This window comes from Hibiscus syriacus, unplaced genomic scaffold, assembly GCF_006381635.1.
Source record: "Hibiscus syriacus cultivar Baekdansim isolate YM2019G1 unplaced genomic scaffold, ASM638163v2 tig00116974_pilon, whole genome shotgun sequence".
Taxonomy (NCBI): Eukaryota; Viridiplantae; Streptophyta; class Magnoliopsida; order Malvales; family Malvaceae; genus Hibiscus; species Hibiscus syriacus.
In genome coordinates this window covers 456,388-483,089 of record NW_024063498.1, presented here as the reverse complement: position 1 = coordinate 483,089, position 26,702 = coordinate 456,388, and the positions used below count along the sequence as shown (strand labels likewise).

General features: G+C 33.5%; 2 protein-coding genes across 5 annotated transcripts; both read right to left on the bottom strand.

Moving 5' to 3' along the window:
• On the bottom strand, window positions 1-5,259 carry LOC120192328. 3 transcript variants are annotated; one of them, XM_039195115.1, is made up of 7 exons: window positions 5,204-5,259; window positions 2,160-2,278; window positions 1,932-2,014; window positions 1,597-1,718; window positions 1,246-1,407; window positions 391-484; window positions 1-257 (listed from the first exon to the last, which is right to left on the bottom strand). In XM_039195115.1, exons 1-7 carry the CDS (start codon window positions 5,232-5,234, stop codon window positions 56-58), a joined length of 813 nt encoding a protein of 270 aa, XP_039051046.1. In that variant the 5' UTR covers window positions 5,235-5,259; the 3' UTR covers window positions 1-55. The 3 variants fall into 3 exon arrangements, with proteins under 3 accessions (XP_039051046.1, XP_039051045.1, XP_039051047.1); XM_039195114.1 differs by lacking the exon at window positions 5,204-5,259 and adding an exon at window positions 2,365-2,569 and having other exon boundaries at window positions 6-257; XM_039195116.1 differs by lacking the exons at window positions 1-257; window positions 5,204-5,259 and adding an exon at window positions 2,365-2,569 and having other exon boundaries at window positions 391-498.
• On the bottom strand, window positions 3,370-26,702 carry LOC120192329. 2 transcript variants are annotated; one of them, XM_039195117.1, is made up of 7 exons: window positions 26,625-26,702; window positions 26,414-26,532; window positions 4,726-4,808; window positions 4,367-4,488; window positions 3,973-4,131; window positions 3,775-3,868; window positions 3,370-3,656 (listed from the first exon to the last, which is right to left on the bottom strand). In XM_039195117.1, the coding sequence occupies exons 1-7, from the start codon at window positions 26,653-26,655 to the stop codon at window positions 3,449-3,451; spliced, it is 816 nt and encodes a 271-aa protein (XP_039051048.1). In that variant the 5' UTR covers window positions 26,656-26,702; the 3' UTR covers window positions 3,370-3,448. The 2 variants fall into 2 exon arrangements, with proteins under 2 accessions (XP_039051048.1, XP_039051050.1); XM_039195119.1 differs by lacking the exons at window positions 26,414-26,532; window positions 26,625-26,702 and adding exons at window positions 4,968-5,085; window positions 5,204-5,265 and having other exon boundaries at window positions 3,381-3,656.

The following is a 26,702-nucleotide window of genomic DNA, read 5'->3' as shown; positions in this document are numbered from 1 at the left end:
GAGAATTTGAGGGGATTGAAAAGAAAATAACAGTATTTATTTGTATGAAAACTACCTACTTCGGAGCAATCTCGTCTTGCTGTAAGGCCGACTTTATAAACTTCACAACGGCTGATGCCAACTCGGTTTGATGCGAGGTGTACCCATGATTGGCTCCTTCTATAATGTGTATCTGGTGATTAGGTATAATCTTGGCAAACTCCAATGCGTCTTCAAGAGGAATTACCTCATCTGCAGATCCATGGACCGTCCAGACCCTGCATGTAACAGTGGTGAATAATAGCAGAAATAACAAATACTAGTATTAACATTAATTTGACAATGACATCTAAAGCAAGGTCAATGAATTAGAGAAGAAACAACGATTTCAAAAAAACAATTAAGTCTTACCGAATTAATTTATCAATCTTAAGGCAAGCTTTCCGCATGTCCGTTTCCAAACGATCCATCAAAGCTTTCTCAGTCACACGGTATTCAACACCTCCTAGATATATAAATGTAATTAAACTTGAAATGTTCCCAATCAAGCATATATACAAGATGAAACTGAGAGTAACTGTTACAATAGAGCATCTCTAATGCACAATTTCTCTTTCTGATTTCAACTACCAAAGCTATCACACAGTATTCAACACCTCCTAGATATATTTTTTTTTGAAAGAAGATATACTTTGTATTGAGAATTCAAAAAACAAAGTACGTCACAACCAAATGCCTCATTAAAAAGCCTCCATAAACCTATTTAGAGGAAAAAGAGTGCGATTTGGCGTGAATAGTATAGGAACGAGCAGCATCATTCACTCAATCTAACAACAATCGATGTGAAACATACGAAACAGATACGCAATACTCATAAACGTTCCTACAGCAGCAGCCCCAACCACCTCAAACGACCTACACAACCGTAATGACCAGAAACGGAGCAACAGAACACACCTCCTAGATATATAAATGTAATTAAACTTGAAATGTTCCCAATCAAGCATATATACAAGATGAAACCGAGAGTAACTGTTACAATAGAGCATCTCTAATGCATAATTTCTCTTTCTGAATTCAACTTCCAAAGCTAGTAGAGCACTGAAGCAGTTGTTTTTATCACTGATTATGTACCTACAATTTTATTTGTATACGTTTAAGTAACACTTGAACCGAACGGAAAATCCAACAAGAAGGACTACTGATTTGCTTAACGAACAACAAATATAGCCTTGATGGACACATACAGATGTGAAGAAAACTAACCCGTATCATTCTTAACATCAATGTGTCCATCCTTAATTATTTCCATAAAGTCTTCTCCCAAGCGTTCCGCAATGCCTCTCTTCAAGTCATAGCGGCCAGAAACATTTATAACTGTACGAATATCTTGGTACTTCGAAGCATAAAGAAGCACCACATTTCCCCCTGCATTACATTAGCTTGGCTATATATTCTGTGCATTAATGATCAAAATAGTACAAGGAAAAGATCAAAACAATCTTCATAAACTTGATTTCTTCTATAAAGCTTACAAATTCTAAAGTTTAGTGCAAGACCATTATCTATCTTAACTAGTTCATAAAATATCAAGTAGGAAACACTAGGGATACTCACCTTTGCTATGCCCAAGAATTGCACTTACCACACGATTTTCCCCAGAAAAATGTTGAATTACAGCATGCAAATCATCAGCTTCCCGGTAATAGTTACCATACTGAAACGAACCCTCACTTTCTCTGGAAAAGTATTGTGAAACAGGTGAAGTTACAGCTATGAAACAAAGTGAACAGAAACCACAACTCCAAAAATCAACTTATAAAGTAAGATCATATAACTAAAAAAATCCCTATGGATTTTAACTTTGTTACTCCGACACTTGGTTATGGAGATAAATATGGATAGATATCCGAATTCGAGTCCGAGTAACATTGGGTTTTAATTCAACTCACCCGTTTCCAGCAAAATCGAAACGAAAGACACTGATTCCTTCTTTCTCTAAAGCGGCAGCAAGGTTCGTCATAGTATTGTAGTCCTGAAGTATTATCAACCCAAGTGAGTCTTCTCCATAAATTATTACTATTCCACCATAAACAGACATTTCCGGTCAATACATTCGCTACTGGAAAACAAGATTAAAGAGATGAAATGATTCAAGTTTAGGAAAACCGAGTACCAACCTTTCGGGATCTAAAACCATGACATAAGACCACAATCTCTTTAGATTTAGCTTCATGCAATAACCCCACCAGTTTTTCTCCATGCTTGTTTGGAATTATCACTCTCCGCTGCTCGATCACTAGAATTTCAAACAAGGGTCAATTTCTTTTCAAAATTCTTTACAATACAGAAGAAAATGTAACCATAATATTATTAATTTGGGACCTGGGTTTTGGGCAGAATGAGCGTGAGCCATCCTCAAGGTTGTGGAGTTTGATTTGGAGATACGTCGATTAGCGGATGATATGGATCGGATTCGAACCTGTCGAGAAGGAGGCTTAGGATAAGTTAATAAATTTGAGAGTAATGAATCAAAGTTATGTGGAACAGATGCCATTTCTTAGCGACTCTTGCTGGCCTCTTTCTTCCACTGGGCTTAATAAAAAAAGCCTTAAAAGTTCTTTAGTAAAAAAATTAAAAGATAATTGATTAAATTATCATGAAAAAAATATTTTCATCAAAAAATTAAAAAAAATAGAAGAATTATATAGATTAGATTTGTGAAGTCTGAGATTATTTTTTGTGAAACGAACATTAAACTTACGTTTAGGACATTAAAAAGGAGTGAGTTAAAAATTTTGAGACTAATGATCGTCGACGACGATGGTCGACAGTAATCGATGGTAAAAATTGACGATGACCGACAATGATGATGAGTAATGATTAGTGGCGGGTATTTTGACTTGATTCATGATTAAAATAAAAAATTTATTTAATAATCAGATGTTAAATTAATATTTTACTAAAATTTAGGGGTTGAATTAATATTTTATATAAAATTTAGTATCAAATTATTATTACAGTAAAACCTTTATAACTTAATAATGTCGAGACCACATAATTTATAGAGGTTATATTGTATGTCTAAAACTCAGTGGTTAAATTAAAATTTAATCACTTCTACTAACACGCTACGTTAACAAACTTACAATAATTAAGGATACATCATCAAAATAAAACAAACTAAACGTAATTTTTTAAAATCGATGATTAAAATAAAATAAATTGAAAAAAATGATCACCAGTATAATTTATCCTGCAAAATAATATAATACAGTATAGTATAGTATAGTATAGGGAGAGATTCATATACGGTTGTTGTAAGAGTGATCAAAGATACACCTTTGGCATGGGCTTGAAAATTATTGAGATCGATTACAGCAGCAGGGACTAACAATATTCTGGATATTTTCTGAAGTCACCTGTATCATCTGTTCCTGGTGCCTAACATCAAGTTCGAGCTCATAAACTAACTACACTTCGGAGCAACCTTGTCTTCCTCCAAGGCCGACTTTATAAATTTAACGATCACCGATGCCAACTCGGTTTGATGCGAGGTGAATCCATGATCGCCTCCTTCTATGATCTGTAATTGATGATTCGGTATAATCTCGCCAAACTCCAATGCATCTTCAAGAGGAACCATATCATCCGCCGATCCATGGACAGTCAAGACCCTTTACATAAACAACAGATATTAGTATTAACGTTCATCGACAACGACATCTAAAGCGAGTTTAATGTGTCGCTGAAGAAACAATGATCTCAAGCGAACAATCTAGATTCGAGTCTTACCGACATTCTTGATCGATCTTACGGCAAGGTTCACGCATGTCCATTGTTATGTGATCCATCAAAGCTTCCTCAGTCACACGGAATTCAAAACCTCCTAGAGATGAACTAGTGATTAGCTTAGCTTAACAAGCAACAAACAGACCCTCTGTGGACACATCCACAGTCATATGCTCTAAGGAAGCTGAATAAACAAATTACCTTGCTTAACATCAATGTATCCATCCTTCTTGATCTTTTCCATGAAGTCTTCTCCGAAGCGTTCTGCGAGGCCTCTCTTCATGTCGCAGCGTCCGGCAACGTTTACAACTATATTGATATCTCGATACTTTGAAGCATAAAGAAGCACCACATCTCCCCCTGCACTACATTGTTTCAGTGACATAATGGTTGAGCCTAAAGATTGACAGTCTTAACTTGCACCGTGATGTTAGCTCGGTTATGCTTTCCGTGCATCAATGATTGAAACATTATCAGGTAAAGTTACTGCTAAGATCTAACTAAAAATGACCTAAAAATTACTCTGTTTAGAATGTAATTGAAGACATAATCTTCATAAACTTGGTTACTTCAAGCAAATACTTAGGATACTCACCTTTGCTATGTCCAAGAATTGCGCTTACCACGCGATTTTCCCCGGAAAAGTGTCGAACAACGACATGTAAATCATCCGCTTCTCGGTAATAGGTACCATATTCGAATGAACCTTCACTTTCTCTGAAAAAGTATTGTGAAACAAGTTAAATTCTAACTATGAAACAAAGTGAACAAAAACCAAGCAAATAAGGTAAGAACTACACCATATAATGCACATTGATTTCTATCATTGAATTAGGAAACTCTTCATTTTCTTTGAAGCACAGTGTCTGATGCTTGGGGTATGGAATACGGATAGATTTTCATATCCGACACTCGCATCAAAGTCCGAGTAACATTAGTTTTAATTCAACTCACCCGTTTCCGGAAAAATCGAAACGAAAGACGCTGATTCCTTCTTTCTCTAAAGCAGCAGCAAGGTTCACCATAATCCTGTAATCCTGAAGTGGAATTAACCCAAGTGAGTTTCAATGACATTTGCAGTCAATGCATTCGCTACTGAAAGCATGCTAAAAGAGATCAAATGACCCAACTAAATAACATAATACAAAATTATGAGCAACGTAACGACCGCATCATAGCCTTTTTCAAGAACCAACCTTGCAGGATCTGAAACATGACACAAGACTACGATCTCTTTAGACTCGGTTTCATGCAATAACCCCACCAGTCTTTCTCCATGTTTGTTCGGAATTATCACTCTCTGCTGCTCGATCACTAAAAAATTGAAGGGGAAAAAAGTCATTTTTCTCTTCTTTCGATGTTCTTTACATTAAAAAATAAAGTGGAATCAAAATAAAGTTAAAAATAGAAAATAAAACTATTAATTTGGGACCTGGGATTTGTGCAGAATGAGAGTGAGCCATCCTCGAGGTTGTGGACTTTGCTTTGGAGATGCGTCGATCGGCGTCTGAGATGAACAGAATTCGAAGTTGTGGAGAAGGAGGCTTAGGATCAGTGGATATATTTGAAGAGCAGTGAGTCAACTGTAGGTAAGGTCAATTAGCCAAATTATGATTTAACTTAAGATGATTATAGTTTTACGTAAAAGGTTAGTGAAACATAATAAAATGTAGTAAATATATTATATTTTTATAAATTTGATTTAGTTAATCAATACAAAAATCGAATTATGATTGAATATTAAATTATGTCAATTTATTTAATTTCAAAAGTAAAGATATATTAAGCATTTAAGTTTAAAAATTAAATCTATTTAATTATAGGGAAAGTATAGTAATGGTCACTGAACTTTTCTAAAGCTTTCATTTAGGTCCCCAACTTTTAAAACTTGCAATACAGTCCCCCAACATTTAGTTCATTTGCAATATGGTCCCCCAACATTTAGTCCGTTTGCAATATGATCCCCGACGTAACCGAGCGTTTGACGTCGTTACACTGCCGTTAGTACGTTTGCAATATGATCACTGAACTTTTCAGACGCTTGCATTTAGGTCCCCAACTTTTAAAACTTACAACATAATTCTCAATTTTATTCTAAACCCTAAATTCCTTTTCAATCTCGAATTTCCTTTTCGATCTCGAATTTCCTTTTTTTGCTTATCTCTTCTCATTTCCAGCGTAACTTTTCAGTCGGGGATGCATGAAAAATTCTAATCTAACTTTGAATTATGTGGAGATGTTGACTTGAATAAGGGCCCATTGAGAGAAGACCCGACCAAGGGACTATCGGGACCATCAACGATTCAAGGTGTAATGTTACATACATGTCATCTCAGGTGAAGCATAGATATTCGATGAAATGCTTGTGAGAAAAAATGGAGTTAGAAATTCAGAGCTGACAAATACTACTAATATGAACTAAGTATCATTGTTGAAAGTCACCAATAAAGCTGAAATTATTTTGTATAAATGACATATAATAATTTCTTCGTTTAATCCTTGTGGTTAAAGATTTTCCAACAGATGATCAAATATAATGAAATCCCAAACAACACATTCACCTCTCAGTCTCTTTCGCTCACATGCACTATCGTTTGGTTTTTGTTCTTCAATTTTCCGCCATGTAAAATTGTAAACCCAAGCAGTGCTCTGTCTTTCAGCTTTTTATTTACAAAGAAAAAATGGAGAAAGAATTGCTGGAACGCAACACCGATTGTGTTTATTTCTTAGCCTCTCCCCTCACTTGCAAAAATGTATTTATTTTCCTCTTTCGCACGTTCCTATTTTCAGCTCGCATTATGTGTTTTTTTGTTGAAATTTTTATGTTTCTGGAACTGCATTTCAATGATCTAGATATTTAGTGTTAGTTTTGAACCAAAACCATCTAATTTTCTTTCTTTCTTCTTAATCAAAAACTTTTGGTACTCCTTATGAAAGGTATTCAGTCCATCAGAATAGAAGTGAAATAGAGTCCTATGCTAAATTTTTTTGATCTTCTTGTTTGGTTTTTCTTTAAATTAAGGAATTGGTTGTGAGTATCGACATAGTGAAATCGTCAGGCTCAATTCGAGAGACTGCTGGTACTAGTTTATTGGGAATTGTATTGATCCGACCTGTGATTTTCGGCGTCCTGTGAGCTCGTATTATTTTTAATAAGTTCATGTTGATTATGGGACTGATATATCGTGAACGAATTTGATTTTTTATATGTTTTTGAAATTTTACAGTTGAATTGTATTGAATTATAGTTTTAGAAGAAAATTTTGCATGCACGCAACTCGGAAGGCATCATGACAAGGTAGTATATTTGGAGCAGCTACTTGGCCCTGTCATGATGCCTTTCGAGTTGCGACAGAGACGGAGAGGTGAATGCGTTGTTTGGAATTTCATTATATTTGATCATCTGTTCGAAAATCTTTAACCACAAGGATTAAACGAAGAAATTATTATATGTCATTTATACAAAATAATTCCAGCTTTGTTGGTGACTTTCAACAATGATATTTAGTTCATCTTAGTAGTGTTTGTCAAATATTTTTTTTTCACAAGCATTTCTTCGAATATCTATGCTTCACCTGAGATGACATGTATCTAACATTACACCTTGAATCGTTGATGGTTTTGAGATCGAAAAGGAATTTGGGGTTTAGAATAAAATTGAGGATTGTGCTGTAAGTTTTAAAAGTTAGGGGACCTAAATGTAAGTGCCTGAAAAGTTCAGTGACCATATTACAAATGTACTAACGTCAATGTAATGGCGTCAAACAGTTGGTTACATCGGGGACCATTGTTGAAAACATTTTGATGTTTCGATATAAAAAATTAAGTTTAAATGAATTTTAAGATTTTACAAACGATTTTCTTAGTATATTCGATTTAATTAATCGAATATCAAATTATTACTCCAAATCTTTCAAGATCAATTTCAAACCTTACTAAATGTGTAAAATTGTGTTTTATACTTAAACTATTTTTAGAACAATTTTCACAAAGTATTTTGAACCAAAATCAAGCCTAAAAATCAATTTTTCAAAGTGGTGCACCGATGCACCAATCCATGCATCGATGCACCATGAATTAAATTAAACATCGAATGCATTTTGTTGAGAAAGAGTGTTCTCAAGAATTGGGGTATATTCTTGAGGGAGTTTGTAAGGTTATTTCTTTGGCCTCAAAAGAAAGAACAAATTAGTAAATTTGTTGGAAAATCCTTAGTGTGTATAGCTAAGGTAGTGGACGTAGACTTTGGTTGAGAAAGTCGAACCACTCTAAATCGTTGTGCAAATATTTTCAATTTTCTGCAAAAGCTTCCACCAAATTTTTAATTGCCAATTCACCCCCTCTTGGCCGATTCCATCGATCGATTAACTCAACAATTGGTATCAGAGCCTCACTCATTTGAAGGTTTAATCGCCTCTTGAGTAGATTCGGGAAGAGTTATATCGATTATCAAGTCATCAATGGCCTCAACTTCAAATGTCGACTCCGGTCTCGATTCGATGCCCGTCAACAAGTCTCCTTTCTTCAATGGAGCTAACTATGCCTATTGAAATAATAGGATGATGTATTTCGTTCAAGCAAGTGACATGAGAGCATGGAATGTTGTAGAAGATAGATATATCAAGCCTCTTACTCATCCAAGATTGTGGAGTGAATGAGAGACAAGAATGTTCCAGCTCAGCTCCAAAGCAATCCATATCATATTTTGTGCTCTTGGACCAGATGAATATGGAAGAGTTTCATCTTGTACAACCGCCAAAGAAATATGGGATAAACTACAAGTCACTCATGAAGGCACCGAAGAGGTAAAAGAATCTAAAATTAGTCTTCTAACACATAGCTATGAAAATTTCAGGATGAAACCAAATGAAGATATCAAAGCTATGACGGATAGATTCTCAATGATTGTAAATGGTCTCAAATCATATGGAGAGATCATTCCAAACAAAAAGCTTGTGAGGAAGTTAGTTTACTCACTTCCAAAATCATGGCAATCCAAGAAGACAACAATCATCAAGGCTAAGAACCTAAAGTCCTTAACTCTTGAAGAGCTAATCGGTTCCCTCCTCACTCATGAAATAATGCTTGAAGATGAGGTGGACCTCGATAAGATTGATGAGACACCAAAGGAGAATGAGAAAAGAAAAACATTGGAGTTGCTTTCAAATCCACAAAAGATGAGAGTGATTCGGATGAAGATGACTATGACGAGGAAATGGTATTGTTTGCCAAACGGTTCAGAAAAATGATGAGACCTTACAGAGTAAGAAAATTCAAACGAAATGAAGGTCTCAAAAATGAACCAAAAGAGAAGGACCCTATCATTTGCTATGAATGCAAAAAGCTGGGGCATGTCAAATATGATTGCCCACAATTGAAGAGAAAGGGTCAATCAAAGAATAAGCACAAGTCTCATGTTGCTACATGGAGCGATGAAGAAGGTTCCGATGAAGAGGAACAAGAAGTAACAAACTTGTGCTTGATGGCATTCGAGAAAGATTCTAAGGTAACCTCTAACTCATTTAAATTAGATGATTTATCTTATGATGAGTTATTAGAGGAATATAATAAGTTAACTTCGGATTATGAGAAATTATTTTTAAAATATAAAAATGATGTTTCAAAATTGAAAAATGAAAATAAGCTCATATCCAAGACCAACAATGTTTTTGAAAGTAAAATTAGTAATTTGCAAATCAAACTAGAAGAGTTTGAAAAGAAAAATTTAGATTTGCAAAATTTACTTTCAAAGGTCAATGATGATCATCAAAAGAAAATTGATGATCTTAAAGCTTCTTTTGATAAAGTTGGAACAAAACATTTTGAAAATGGAGAAAATTCAAAATCCAACTTTGTTAGAAAAAGTTTTAAAAACTACAATCATAGAGGTCCCCGAAGAACCTCTAATAGAAAAATCGTTAGAAGTATATGAGTTCCTAAAGGACTCATTACTACTAAAGATAAAGATATCCTACAGAAATGGATACCTAAGGGGACTAGGATTTTGGAAACTAATGAATATGGACCCAAAAGAATTTGGGTACCAAAAGTTAGAAATTAATCTATGTTTGTAGGAAAAGAAACATTGCTACAAGGCACGGGAAACAAATTCAAACTCATGGTACCTTGATAGTGGATGCTCAAGACACATGACCGGAGACAAAAGTCGGTTCATAGAGCTTAACGCCAAAAATAGAGGAGAAGTGTCTTTTGGTGATAATTCAAAAGGTCACATCGAAGGTATAGGTACCATAGGTAATACCTCTTCCATACAAATTAAAAATGTTTTATATGTGAATGGATTAAAGTATAATCTCTTAAGTATTAGTCAATTATGTGATAAAGGATTCAATGTCATGTTTGAATCTAATGGTTGTAAAGTTATTGCCATTGCATCTAATCGGATTATGCTTGTTGGTCATAGAATAGGAAACATATACATGGTGCATTTAGACTCTATTGATATGACTAATTTATGCCTAGTTGCTAAGGATGAGCATGATAGTTGGTTATGTCATAGGAGACTAGGACATGCTAGTATGAGTGTTTTGCAACGGCTAATTCAAGGAAATTTAGTTCGAGGGTTGCCTAAGCTTAAATTTGATAATGATAAAATCTGTGATGCTTGTGCTAAAGGAAAACAAAAGCGAATTTCTTTTAAATCCATTAATGATGTATCAACTAGTAGAATATTACAATTGATCCATATAGATCTTTTTGGGCCAACTAGGACTACTAGCTTGGGTGGAAAACAATATGCATTTGTCTTAATAGATGACTATTCTAGATATACTTGGGTTCTATTCTTAAGTACTAAAGATGAAGCATTAGAAAAATTCATCACGTTTTCAAAAGTAATCCAAAACGAAAAAAGGTTACTCTATAACTAGTGTTAGGAGTGATCATGGAACTGAATTTGAAAATCTTGGATTTATTGATTTTTGTAATTCTAATGGTATTAGCCATAATTTTTCAGCACCTAGAACCTCTCAACAACTCAACAAAATGGAGTTGTTGAGAGGAAAAATCGAACTTTAGAAGAAATGGCCAGAATCATGCTTTGTGAAAACAATTTGCCAAAATATTTTTGGGTGGAAGCCACAAATACTGCTTGTTATGTTATTAATCGAGTAATGATTAGGCCTATTTTGAAGAAAACTTCATATGAACTTTTTAAAAATAAAAAGCCTAACATTAGCTATTTTCATCCTTTTGGATGTAAATGTTTTGTTTTAAAAAATGGTAAAGATAATATTGGCGAATTTGTTGCTAAAAGTGATGAAGGAATTTTTCTGGGTTATTCCTTAAGTTCTAAAGCTTATCGAGTATTTAATAAAATAACTTTAGTTGTAGAAGAGTCTATACATGTTGTTTTCGATGATAATCCCCTTCTGAGGAAGGATTCTTGTTTGAATGATGATGTAGGTATTATAAATATAAATGATGTTGAACATGACGTTGGAGAACCATCATCAAAGGAAGAAATGAAAGATGAGGAAACTCAAGATCCTCTCGAGAATCCAACCATTGAAAAAAGGGAAGTATCTTACCCAAGAGAGTACAACTATGTCAAGGATGGTGAAATCATAGGTGATCCATCCAAAGGGAATTTTCTAAGCTAATGCAAAGTGAATTCGAGATGAGCATGATAAAGGAGCTCTCATTTTTCTTGGGACTCCAAATCAAGCAAAGAAAAGATGGCATCTTCATCAATCAAGCTAAGTACGTCAAAGATATGCTCAATAAGTTTGGACTAGAAAATGGGAAGCAACATAACACTCCAATTAGCTCATCGACAAAGCTTGACATAGATGAAGAAGGTAAATGTGTGGATGTTAAATTATATAGGTCAATGATTGGTTCTTTGCTTTATCTAACTGCAAGTATACCAGACATTATGTTTAGTGTTTGGTTATGTGCTAGATTTCAATCAAACCCTAAGGAATCACATTTACTAGCTGTTAAGAGGATCTTTAGATACCTTAAGGACACTCCTAGTATAGGACTTTGATATCCTAGAGACTCTAGTTTTAGCTTGCATGCCTTCTCTGATGCGGATTATGGAGGATGCAAATTAGATAGGAAAAACACCTCTGGTACTTGCCAATTCCTTGGAAATATGCTGATTTCTTGGTTTTCAAAGAAACAAAATTGTGTTGCATTATCTACCACTGAAGCAGAATACATTTCAGCCGGTAGTTGTTGTGCACAAGTTTTATGGATGAAACAACAAATTTTTTATTATGGAATTAAAGTAGGTACCATTCCTATCAAGTGTGACAATACTAGTGCTATTTGTCTCACTAAAAATCCCATCCAACACTCTAGAACTAAGCATATTGAAATTAGACATCACTTCATTAGAGACCATGTTGCTAAGAAAGATGTAGTTCTAGAATTTGTTGATACTTTGCATCAATTAGCGGATATCTTTACAAAACCTTTAGACAAGGAAAGATTTTGGACACTTAGGAGAGAATTAGGTTTAACTGACCTATCTTCACTCAGTGTTTAATTTTTTTAGTACTTTTAAAGAATAAATGAAAATTGCTTATAATAATAATTTTTTATTGCATTTTTTGCTATTAGTTAGGGGGAGTTTATGTTGCTTGATGAAAATTAATTTTATGTTCAAATGTAGTTTAATGATTAATTTGATTGATTGAACATGATTAATTTTCAATATATGAGTTGTTAATACCACTAGAGCCAATTAATTTAATATTTTGAGTATTTAAAACGGATTTTTGACATTTTTGTGCTTAATGCATCGATACACCTAACAGTGCATCGATGCATCCTTGAATGTGCATCGATACACCATGAAGGTGCACTGATGCACGCCTTGAATGTGCATCGATGCACAAGGCCATGCATCGATACATCCATCGGGTTTTAGGTATTAAAACCATATTTTCTCATTCTTTCAAATGTCTAAACCTCAAAACACCCCGCTGTTCGTCTCTCTCTCACTCAAAAATCTCCTTTTGCTAAAAAAACAACGAAATATTGTCGGAATCTTCGAGCTTTTCAACTTCTTATCCTGCTCTTATCATCAATTCACACAAAACAACATCTAATTCTCATCAAATCTGAAATTTTCAAGGTAATATTTCAAAAACTCTATTTTATTGATTTTTGATCTTAGGTCTAGTTTTAATTAGTTCTAGGATGAACATTATATCGGGCATTGATTGTTTGATGATTAGAAACTAGATTTTACAACTAATTTCATCAAAAACTCAGAAATTTTCAAAGAAATTTTTGAATTTTTGAAATTAAAAAAAATCAAAAATTTGAATTTAATTTTTAAATTTGATGTTTTTGTTTTAATTATGTTGTTTTCATAAAAACTATACATATTATGATTTTACAAAAATTGTTTTCAAATAGTTTTCAAAACCATGCCCATTAGGATTCCGGTTAGAGAACCTTGAATTATTGTGGACTCAATTGAGTTTTGGGATTGATTATATTGTATACATATGTTTCAATTTGCAGGTTATATTCTTTTTTCCGATTCCTAAACCATGTCTAATCCCAAACGCCCTAGAACTTCATCGAGTCGTTCTCGTTCAAACCAACCTCCTAATCCCGTTCATCCTCCTCTTACATCCTTATTAGGATCTTGTTTTAACATGCCTGAGCGTCGTAGAGACGAGTTATACTCTAGGTACAGAAATTCTTTCCAATCTTATAGAATCCGTGTAACACCCCCAACCCGTACCCAACCCGAATACGAGTCCGAGGTGTCACATTGACTTTTCAAACTTTGACTCTTGACAAAATTCAAAGAAAATTTAAAATTTTCAATAAAATAAAAGCAGTTTATTTACATAATTGACCAAAATAACCAAAATCGATCAGAGCATATTCAACTCAATCAATTAATACATGCCAATTATATTCAAATTAACCAAACACATTTAAATCATCTATTTTCTGATCTGAAATTTTGTAAGGGAGATGCTGACCTGTCTTGCTCTTCTTCACTTCTCTTTTCGCTTCTGTAACCTACGTGTGAAACAATCACACGCTAAGTCTATGACTTAGTGAGGCAATAAACATATAATGCAAACTCTAACTTGTAATCATGGAGAAACAATTACTGCTATCACATCATACCCATTCATATATATATATCAAATCCACACATGCATATAATTATCTTCTTTCCTATCATTATCATATTATCACCATTCATATTTCTATTCACTTATTTATATGATCCATTATGTTCATATCATATATCTTATAACATATACAATAATCACTAACACACATATATCATATCATATAATTCATATCACAAAACGCATATATACATCACATACATTATATTCAATGTTATCTCTTATTATCCCATATACACCTGTGAGAACTGTAGATATGTGAGTCTATTGAGGTTGTGCACTATGCTGTCACCACAACTCGTAGGGGGTCCCACTAGGGGATATGAAATTTTGTCCCGAATGACCACTATGAAATATCCCGAAGGATCACTGTATGTCCCGAAGGACCGCGTAGACCCTCGACTCTTGGCATGCCAACTATACCTATAGCTCTCGTATCATATAACATGGGCATTATATTCATATCACTTCACATATTCACATGTACATTTCACTTTTCATATGATTTCATAATCATGTCACTTAGCTTATAACATTTCTTTTGTGTTCATATGACATGTAACTCATTGTCATCTCTTATTCTCATATAATTCTCATACATCAAGTATATCACATTCATATCACATATTCAAATAGGCTCACAGTTTTTATCACTTATTTTCTTATTATATTATTCACATCATATAACTTATTGTCACATAATCTCATATCACATAACATGTATTATTCAAGTATATTCACATGTCACATGGCTATGTCTTCTCATGTATTCACTTTCATCATATTCTCCTATGATTACCTATTTTATCTCATAACCATATGTTCACATAAGCCACATAGCACATACAAAAACATATCCACCCATATAATCAAACATACATACATTTCATGTCATTCACCTACTTATAATCAAGACTTCATGCACTTTAACTATCGGAAATAGACTTATCACAAGTCCAATTTCCATATCATTCTATAACATAAAATGCACTCACCTTGGCCTTACTAAGTTTCAATCTCCTTTTATGATTTCCTTTCTTTCGATCGAATCTTAACTTGATGATCATACCGGAACTTGTTCGTGTTCGATATCTACATAATCATACATTGATACATATTAGTATCAATTAATATACTCTAATTTATCATTTCTTAGACCAAAAGAAAGGTTTATTTCTATTTCCCCTTGAAGTGCATCGATGCATTCTACAGTGTATCGATGCATTCTTTAACATGTGCATCGATGCACTACCCATGCATCGATACACAAATCACCTTCGATGTTTTCATTTTAAGGGGGCGCATCGATGGACTCCTTAAGCATCGATTCACTAATTGCATTCGATGTTTCCATTTTAAATGGGTGCATCGATGCACTTCCTGTGCATCTATACACACTGAACAATTTCTGGAAACTTACCCTTGATGCATCGGTACATGATGAATGTGTACCGATGCACACTAGCCCAAAATTCCAATTTATGCCCAAAAATCCACTCTTTTCAGCTTAATTACTTCATATATCATCCCCTTTCTTATTCTTAACTTACATGCTCATATTCAAACTCATTTCTATTCATTAATCACCTCTTTAACATCAAAATCCTATTCTCCATATGTAATTCAAGAATTACACTAAATTTTCAACATGTTCCAAATTCAATTCTATTGCTTCTAACTTCTTAATTAGACCATTGACAAGTCAAATTCATCCTTAGAACTTCAAAAACCTTTTTATAATAAAAGTTCATTTATAAACTATTAATAAAAATTCCTTTCTAATTCTCTCTTCTTGGTGTTTTAAACTTATATAAGCTTTCCTTAAGCTTATATAACCCCCAAAAACTCAAATTCAACTTAAAAATTTAAGAAATCAACAGCTAAATCAAACTTACCTTTGCTCTTGGCTTCCACATGAAGAAGAAGAAAGGAGAAGAAAAGAACTCTGAAGAAATCTCTCACTTTCCACGTGGTTCCCTTTTCTTATAAAGGAAGAATAAAAATATTACTTGTCAATTAACTATTTTACCCTTTTATTCACTCCATAATTACTAAATAACCTTCATCATATATTTCCAATAAATCATTGAACTATTCAATTATCCTACTTTAATCACCAATTTCTAAAATTTTTCAATCTAGTCACTAACCCGATATTGAGGATGTTACAAATCTCCCCTCCTTTTAAGAAAATTCGTCCTCGAATTTTCACTGAACATATTAATAAGAACATATCTTCTAATGTTCTCATGTTACCTCCTTTACTTAATCTTTCATTCCTTTAGTTCTTCAACTACCTTTTTCCCTTATATATTCATCTACTGTCACTTATCATATAAACAGTAACTAGTAACTTTAATCCATTTCTGTCTTTTCTCTCATTCCATTATGCATTTTCTTTTGACCATTTTTGAAATTTCATATAATGTCACTAATCACGTAGACAATAACATCCATTTTCACCACTTAACCTCATAAATCCATCTTTAATTATCTTATAACAATAACCAACTCGTTTTCCAACATCATTTGACCGAGAACACAACATTAGATCTTCTTTAAATATAATTAACATACACTTTAAAGAATCTTTTCACATCACCTTGCACACTTTTCTTACTTCTATATCAAAATTGTCATCTAGACTTCCATATAACCTTTATCGTATATGATCCTTTAACTCATCCCTTTCATTTCTTTATTCCTTATACCCAAATCATATCTTTCCTTTCATGTTCACATACTCTTGTTTTATCACCTATACTCATCTCTATCTACCAATCTTCATTGTATCCTCATAACTTTGATAACCCATTTACTTATATAGAACTTCATTCTTTATCATTTCCTATACTTGTATTTTCCTTCCTTAAGGTTCCATGCAAATACTTATCTCATTTTCTACATCATAGCAATCTGATCAGAATACACAACTATATTCAGATTCACATCATAATCAATTAACTCAACTTTATCTTTTCCTCCAATCTTATAACTCTATCACCTTTACTCTGACAACTATTCAATAACATCTGTTCAATTTAGGGCACAAGCCATACTCAACCAATCATATACATTCTTTTCAATCGAAATTATCTCAAAATTAGTTTATTTAACTTATCAATTTCACCTCTATTCTCATACATCCTGTAATTTCTGTTGCTCAAACTCAACATTCTGACTTCTTTTGTCTTATAATCTGATCATCGATATACTTATTCTTAAACTCTTATCATCCATCCTCAGCTTTACTCAAATATACAAATCCTTACTTCCCTTTTCCTTTACTATACCATATTACTATGATCCAAATATACAACTGTATCCATATCCATTTCATATTTGGTTATCATATCCTGATAATATCTTATAATCTTATAATTCTAGTACATTTTATCATGTACTCTGGTTAGCCAAAGCTAACTCTTTCTGTCTTAACTATAAACCCTTATCATATAAACACTCTTGCTTATACACAATGTTATCTCTTCGTTTCGAACTCATAAACTCTGACTTTATACATTTTATACGCTTGTCACTGATACACTTATTCTTGAACTCTTCTACCAACTCTCACTGTATCATTTGATCTTTTAACGCTCTTATGGTGACACTTGTTCACCATATTCTATCTTATCCACAAAATAATAAAACTACTCCATATCACTTTTCCGATTCAAAACAGTGAAAAAATTTATATCATTATTCAGATATGATTTCAACTTTCTGATATCAACCTTTAATCTTATAAGACACTTTCTGAGGTTTCCGCTCTTCATCCTCCCTAGCCAAGGCAGGTGAATTGCTATCACCATTAGATTTGTCAGCTATCGATTCACTTCAACCATTTATATAATCAATTTCTACTATATCATACAAATCTTATTCTATTAGCAAGATAACATACTCCTTACACTATCAGATCATAAATTTTCACTTTGAGTTGGAATGTACATATTTTAAACCTCATTTGACTTCAGTTTAAGCCTAGAATCGACTAAACCTTAGCTCTGATACTATTAAATGTAACACCCCCAACCCGTACCCAACCCGAATACGAGTCCGAGGTGTCACATTGACTTTTCAAACTTTGAATCTTGACAAAATTCAAAGAAAATTTAAAACTTTCATTAAAATAAAAGCGGTTTATTTACATAATTGACCAAAATAACCAAAACCGATCAGAGCATATTCAAATCAATCAATTAGTACATGCCAATTATATTCAAATTAACCAAACACATTTAAATCATCTATTTTCTGATCTGAAATTTTGTAAGGGAGATGCTGACCTGTCTTGCTCTTCTTCTCTTCTCTTCTCGCTTCTGTAACCTACGTGTGAAACAATCACACGCTAAGTCTATGACTTAGTGAGGCAATAAACATATAATGCAAACTCTAACTTGTAATCAAGGAGAAACAATTAATGCTATCACATCATACCCATTCATATATATATATATATATCAAATCCACACATGCATATAATTATCTTTTTTCCTATCATTATCATATTATCACCATTCATATTTCTATTCTCTTGTTTATATGATCCATTATGTTCATATCATATATCTTATAACATATACAATAATCACTAACACACATATATCATATCATATAATTCATATCACAAAACACATATATACATCATATACATTATATTCAATGTTATCTCTTATTATCCCATGTACACCTGTGAGAACTGTAGATATGTGAGTCTATTGAGGTTGTGCACTATGCTGTCACCACAGCTCGTAGGGGGTCCCACTAGGGGCTATGAAATTTTGTCCCGAAGGACCACTATGAAATATCCCGAAGGATCACTGTATGTCCCGAAGAACCGCGTAGACCCTCGACTCTTGGCATGCCAACTATACCTATAGCTCTCGTATCATATAACATGGGCATTATATTCATATCACTTCACATATTCACATGTACATTTCACTTTTCATATGATTTCATAATCATGTCACTTAGCTTATAACACTTCTCGTGTGTTTATATGGCATGTAACTCATTGTCATCTCTTATTCTCATATGATTCTCATACATCAAGTATATCACATTCATAACACATATTCATATAGGCTCACAATTTTTATCACTTATCTTCTTATTATATTATTCACATCATATAACTTATTGTCACATAATCTCATATCACATAACATGTATTATTCAAGTATATTCACATGTCACATGGCTATGTCTTCTCATGTATTCACTTTCATCATATTCTCCTATGATTACCTATTTTATCTCATAACCATATGTTCACATAATCCACATAGCACATACAAAAACATATCCACTCATATAATCAAACATACATGCATTTCATGTCATTCACCTACTTATAATCAAGACTTCATGCACTTTAACTATCGGAAATAGACTTATCACAAGTCCAATTTCCATATCATTCTATAACATAAGATGCACTCACCTTGGCCTCACTAAATTTCAATCCCCTTTTATGATTTCCTTTATTTCGATCAAATCTTAACTTGATGATCATACCGGAACTTGTTCGTGTTCGATATCTACATAATCATACATTGATACATATTAGTATCCAATTAATATACTCTAATCTAAAATTTCTTAGACCAAAAGAAAGGTTTATTTCTATTTCCCCTTGAAGTGCATCGATGCATTCTACAGTGTATCGATGCATTCTTTAACATGTGCATCGATGCACTACCCATGCATCGATACACAAATCACCTTCGATGTTTTCATTTTAAGGGGGCGCATCGATGCACTCCTTATGCATCGATTCACTAATTGCATTCGATGTTTCCATTTTAAATGGGTGCATCGATGCACTTCCTGTGCATCTATACACACTGAACAATTTCTGGAAACTTATCCTTGATGCATCGGTACATGATGAATGTGTACCGATGCACACTAGCCTAAAATTCCAATTTATGCCCAAAAATCCACTCTTTTCAGCTTAATTACTTCATATATCATCCCCTTTCTTATTCTTAACTTACATACTCATATTCAAACTCATTTCTATTCATTAATCACCTCTTTAACATCAAAATCCTATTCTTCATATGTAATTCAAGAATTACACTAAATTTTCAACATGTTCCAAATTCAATTCTATTGCTTCTAACTTCTTAATTAGACCCTTGACAAGTCAAATTCATCCTTAGAACTTCAAAAACCTTTTATAATAAAAGTTCATTTATAAACTCTTAATAAAAATTCCTTTCTAATTCTCTCTTCTTGGTGTTTTAAACTTATATAAGCTTTCCTTAAGCTTATATAACCCCCAAAGACTCAAATCCAACTTAAAAATTCAAGAAATCAACAGCTAAATCAAACTTACCTTTGCTCTTGGCTTCCACGTGAAGAAGAAGAAAGGAGAAGAAGAGAACTCTGTAGAAATCTCTCCCTTTCCACGTGGTTCCCTTTTCTTATAAAGGAAGAATAAAAATCTTACTTGTCAATTGACTATTTTACCCTTTTATTCACTCCATAATTACTAAATAACCTTCATCATATATTTCCAATAAATCATTGAACTATTCAATTATCCTACTTTAATCACTAATTTCTAAAATTTTTCAAACTAGTCACTAACCCGATATTGAGGATGTTACAATCCGTGAAGAGCGTATTCATTCTCTTCAAGCTATGATAGATATTGACTTTGAATACCTTCTGATTCTTAAAGTTTGGAAGTTTGATAAAATGTTTCAGCTCAAACCTATCGTCTACCAACAATTAGTCCGCATTTTCTATTCCAATGCGGTATGTATTCAAAACGAAACTCAATGTGGGACTATAGCCATTAGATCATATCTCTTATGCCAATATATTAATATTGACCCCGAGACTATAACTTTCCGTTTTGGGTTAGATGATGATGGGATATATAATGAGAATGAAAATGTGGAATATCCCTATGTTCCAAACTCTAGTGTTAGTACTCTACGATCTCATCACGATCGTTTTCTTCATTTGATGATCTATTGGTGGTTTAGACCATCCGGAGGTAGGCACTCAACTCTTCGTGCTAGGGATTTATGGTGGATGTACTGTATTAAAAATAAGATCAAAATAAACATGCCCCACATTATTTTCAGTTAACTAGTAGACATCATAAACATTGATCCTTCAAAATATGTCGAAACATTGATTTATGGATGTCTTCTTAGTAACTTGTTTATCAAACTCGGTCTAAACGTCTCTCTCGACAATCCTATCCTACTCTAAAATCAAATCAATCTTACATCCTTGAAGAAAGCGGATTGGAAACAAGACGAGGATACCGGCCTTTGGGTCTTTCGACCCGGTAAGCAAAACCCGGGAGCTAGTTCTTCACGAGCTACTCCTAGCTCTTCTCGTGCTCCTCCTCCTCCTCCGGCACCGGCTGCTGATGATGATCCTGAGTTTCAACAACTTATACAAGATATCGACGATCACGTACCAGACGATGAGCCTGCACCGGAACCGGCACGGCAAGAAGATCAAATGCCACCTTATTTTCAATCTTTCTTGGAGTCATTTGATCTGAGGTTTGCCTCCATGGAGTCTCAGATTACTGAGTTTCAGCAGGAGATACATGAACGTATGGACGCGCTCACTCTTGAAGTTCGAGCTCATTATCCTCCTCCTCTCGATCCTCCAATGGATTAGACATTTTCTCCATGCTTTCTTTGTTATTTCAAACTTGGATTGTTTTGTTGTTTCTGGATTGTTTGTTTTGGATTGTTAGATGCCTGAATTTGTTATAATTTGGATGCTTGGATTTTGAACTCTATATGTATTTAGTTTGGTTTGAATTATGAGCTTAATGTTTATTAATTTTATTTTTGCATCATTTTATATATGACCAATTATGTCATTTCACATTTGATTATGAATATTGATTATGGAACTAATGGCTAATCTCTCTTTTGATTATGATCTTAGCAGCTTAAGCTATATATATATATATATTTCAAATCAATTGACTATGTTTTTCAAAACCTTGTTTAAAACATTTTAAAATCTTTTTGATTTAACAAAAAGGGGGAGAAATATTAAGTGTTAAAGGGAGAAGTGTTATAGTAAGGGGGAGTAATTTTTCAAAATTGATTTCAAATCTTAAAATAACACAAATGTTTTGTTATATCAAAAAGGGGGAGATTGTTGAAAACATTTTGATGTTTCGATATAACAAATTAAGTTTAAATGAATTTTAAGATTTTACGAACGATTTTCTTAGTATATTCGATTTAATTAATCGAATATCAAATTATTACTCCAAATCTTTCAAGATCAATTTCAAACCTTACTAAATGTGTAAAATTGTGTTTTATACTTAAACTATTTTTAAAACAATTTTCACAAAGTAATTTGAACCAAAATCAAGCCTAAAAATCAATTTTTCAAACTGATGCACCGATGCACCAATCCATGCATCGATGCACCATGAATTAAATTGAACATCGAATTCATTTTATGCATTGATGCACATACCATACATCGATGCACTCAGTGCATTTGATGCATCGATGCACAAACCATGCATCGATGCACTCTGGCTATTTTGAAACATCGAATGCATTTTATGCATCGATGCACTCTTAGTGCACTGATGCACTAAGGGTCCAACGGTCAAAATATTTGAATTTTACACTGACGCACCGATGCACCATGGGTATGCATCGATGCACTGACGCTCCCAACTGCTTTAATTAATTGTTTTCACACTTAAACGGCTCTATTGACTCCACTAAGCATCCCCAACGTTCAGAATCATTTGAAGGTGTATTTAAACAAGATTAGAAGCCATTGATCAAAAACAATAAACAACAAGCAACTAGAATCAAGAGAGAATCAAAGAGAAAGCATCAAACTCATTGTTTGAGCAATTCAAGCCTATTTTTCATTCAATATTCATTTTGCTTTCAAGAACACTTATTGTACTCAATTGTATTCATTTTTAGTGTTCTTTTCTTTGTTCTAGAATTGTGCAAACATATTGCCTTGTGAGGTTTTCCTTGTAAGTTTGCGAATTTGTAATCTTCTCTTTGAGAAAGAGTGTTCTCAAGAATTGGGGTATATTCTTGAGGGAGTTTGTAAGATTATCTCTTTGGCCTCAAAAGAAAGAACAAATTAGTAAATTTGTTGGAAAATCCTTAGTGTGGATAGCTAAGGTAGTGGACGTAGACTTTGGTTGAGAAAGTCGAACCACTCTAAATCGCTGTGTAAATCTTTTCAATTTTCTGCAAAAGCTTCCACCAAATTTTTAATTGCCAATTCACCCCCCTCTTGGCCGATTCCATCGATCGATTAACTCAACAACCATAATGCAAACGGACTAAATGTTGGGGGACTGTATTACAAGTTTTAAAAGTTAGGGGACCTAAATGAAAGCTTTAGAAAAGTTCAGTGACCATTACTATACTTTACCCTTAATTATATTTTAAAAATATTTTTATTAAATTTTATTTTATTAATATAATTGTCTTGTAGGTTTATCCGAGGCAACATCCTCACAAAAATTGGAAGGATATCAAATATAATTTCGTGAATAGAATTATCACATTTATCAATCATTAGTGTGCTCACTACCTTATTCTGATTTCATCTCACATACTGTGATCTCATCTTTCAATAATGCTAGAGAAATTCATAAATAAAACTTTACTATAATATTTCCATGGAGTACCTTTGTAAATGAAAATAATATAGAGATATATATTATCAATTTCCAACTCGATTTTCTTATAATTTAATTTCTATACATGTTATAGAATATCATAAACCGCCTATAGTTTCGTCATTAATATCGAGCATAATTTCATACTATATAAAAAAATTAAATATCCAAAAATTGATAACATCCTGAATAGGGATGTGCATGGGTCGGGTTGAGTCGGATTTTTGGTCCAACCGGCCTGACCCGAGAACAATGACTCCTCCACCCGAAATCTGACTTGACCCGCATAATATATACCCTCCACCCGACCCGACTTTTTGAAATAAAATCTGAACCCGATCCGACCTGACTCGAAATAATAAAAAATATTATTTTTATTCAATAAAAACAGTGATTTAATTGAAAAAATAATATATAGAGAGTATTATTATAATTATTCATAAATATATAAGGTAAAATTATTTTTTTCGGATCGGGTCAAGTCGGATATTTTTACCCTAAATTCGACTCGACCCGAACCCGAATTTTAAAAAAACCGACTCAATCAGATCAAATCGACTCAAAACCGTCGAATTCAAATCTCATGCCCATCCTAATCTTGAATCACACCCGTACAAGAAGCAGTCTCATCACTGTTACATTCCTCGCGAACTGTCCCATTCGGGCAGTGCCTTGATCCATGAATACTTATTCAAAGCACCATAAAAGCCATGAAGCTTTAACTTCATATTATAATCACTATAATTTTTTATTTTGATTACTCTTAGGTGATTATAAAACAATAACATTTTCAGCTATTGAAAACTCAAACATTTATATAATCTTTGATGCTTAAATCTAAAATCTTTAATAATTATCCTTTTAACAACTTTAGTAATTTGGTTCATGCACAATCACTATAATTACCTAATACAATTTTCATATGCCTTCATTCACCTAATATTGATTAAAACTCCACAAACTGAATATTATAAGTATAATAATTCATGAAAAGTAATTAAATTATCGATCGTAATTATAATTTAAATATCAATTTATTAATAAATAAATTATTAGGGTTAATATAGTGGTTTACCCAATGATCATTCTTTTATGAGTAAATTACAAATTTTATCACTAAACTTTATTCTCTCTCCTATTTTATTCGCTGAACCTTTAAAGTTTTCAATATCCTCACTTAATACGTTAGGGTTTTTTTGTCACTCTTCCATTAAATAGTTAACGGCGTTAGAACAATGCTATTTTAAAAAACAAATTTTTTACCAAAACGACACCGTTTTGCATCTATATAATAACCCATTTATAACACCGTTAGTGAAAAAACAACTGAGTGACAAAAAAACTCAATGTATTAAGTTCAATGAGGAAATTGAAAAGATTTTAAAATCCAGTGAGTGAAATAGGAGAGAGAGTAAAGTTCAGTTACCAAATTTATAATTTACCCTTCTTTTATAAGTATATGATCCAGGGACCAGCAGAAGTTTCAATGCCTTCAATCTTGGTTGGTTTGAAGCAACATGATAGCCTTCTTATCACCCACAGCAGCAGGGGCTTATGTTGCCGGACTATTTCCGCCGTCCCCGGTGTCGGATTTGTTGTCTAAAGCCGACTTTATAAATCTAATAACAACGGATGCCAACTCGGTCAGATGTGAGGTGTATACATGATCGGCTCCTTCTATAATGTGCAATTGGTGATTAGGTATGATCTTGGCGAACTCCAATGCATCTTTAAGGGGATTTATTTTATCATGAGAGCCATGGACCGTCAAAACTCTGTATGCAAGAACGACGAATAATAACATAAATAACGGATACATCTAAAGGTAGTTCAATGAATTAGAGAAGAAACAATGATCTCAAACGGACTGTAGATTCGAGTCTTACCGACATTCTTTATCGATCTTAAGACAAGCTTCACGGATGTCTATTCTCAAGTAATCCATCAAATCTTCCTCGGGCACACGGTATTCAACACCTCCTAGATCGAAACAAGAGTGGAGCAACCTCAACATGTTATAACAGAAGAAAACAAACTAGGAAGCTAAATAAACAAATTACCTCTCTTTAAATTGATGTATCCATCCTCAAATTTTTCCATATAGTCTTCTCCGAAGATTTCTGTTAAGCCTCTCTTCAAGTCGTAGCGGCCGGAAACGTTTACGACGATATGGATATCTCGATACTTGGAAGCATAAAGAAGCACCACATCTCCCCCTGCATTTCATTATCTCAGTGGTCTAATACTTACAGGGTAGTATTCGTTCGAAAATTTTTCAGCCTTTCATAAAATTTCATGTAGGAAATACTTGGGGGGATATTCACCTTTACTATGACCGAGAATCGTGCTTACGAAGCGATTCTCCCCGGAAAAGTGTTGAACTACAGAAAGTATATCATCGGCTTGTCGGTAAAAGTCATTAAAACGAAATGAACCTTCACTTTCTCTGAGAAAAAGTATTGGGAAACTAGTTAAATTACACACATTGCCTATTCAACAAAAGCCAACTCAGAAAATCTCTACAGATTTTAACTTTGTTACTTCGACTCTTCATTTTCTTTCAAGTACTCGTACACATAACCGATACCTGTCCGTCGCACCGGAGTCGGGTCTGAGACTCTGAGTAACATTAGATGTCAATTCTACTCACCCGTTAGCGGAAAAATCGAAACGAAATGCACTGATTCCTTCTTTCTCGAATGCAACAGCAAGGTTCACCAAAAGACTGTCATCCTGAAGTGGAATTAACTCAAGTGAGCTTTCTCTATTTCCAGTCAATACATTCGCTACTTAAAGCAAGATAACAGAGATACAAAGAAGAAGAAATACCAACCTTGTTGGATGCGGCACCATGGCATAAGACTACAATCTCTTTAGATCCGGCTTCATGCAATAATCCCACCAGTTTTTCTCCATGCTTGTTCGTAATTATCACTCTCCTCTGCTCAGTCACTAAAATTTAAAAAAAATGTCATTTTTGTTTCTCTTTCAAAGCTCTTTGCATTGAGGAGAAAATGGAATCGTAGAAGTTCAAAGAATTAAACCTGGGTTTTGTGCAGGATGAGAGTCGGCCATCGCCAAGGATGTGAAATTTGCTTTGGAGATATGATTGGGATACGTTG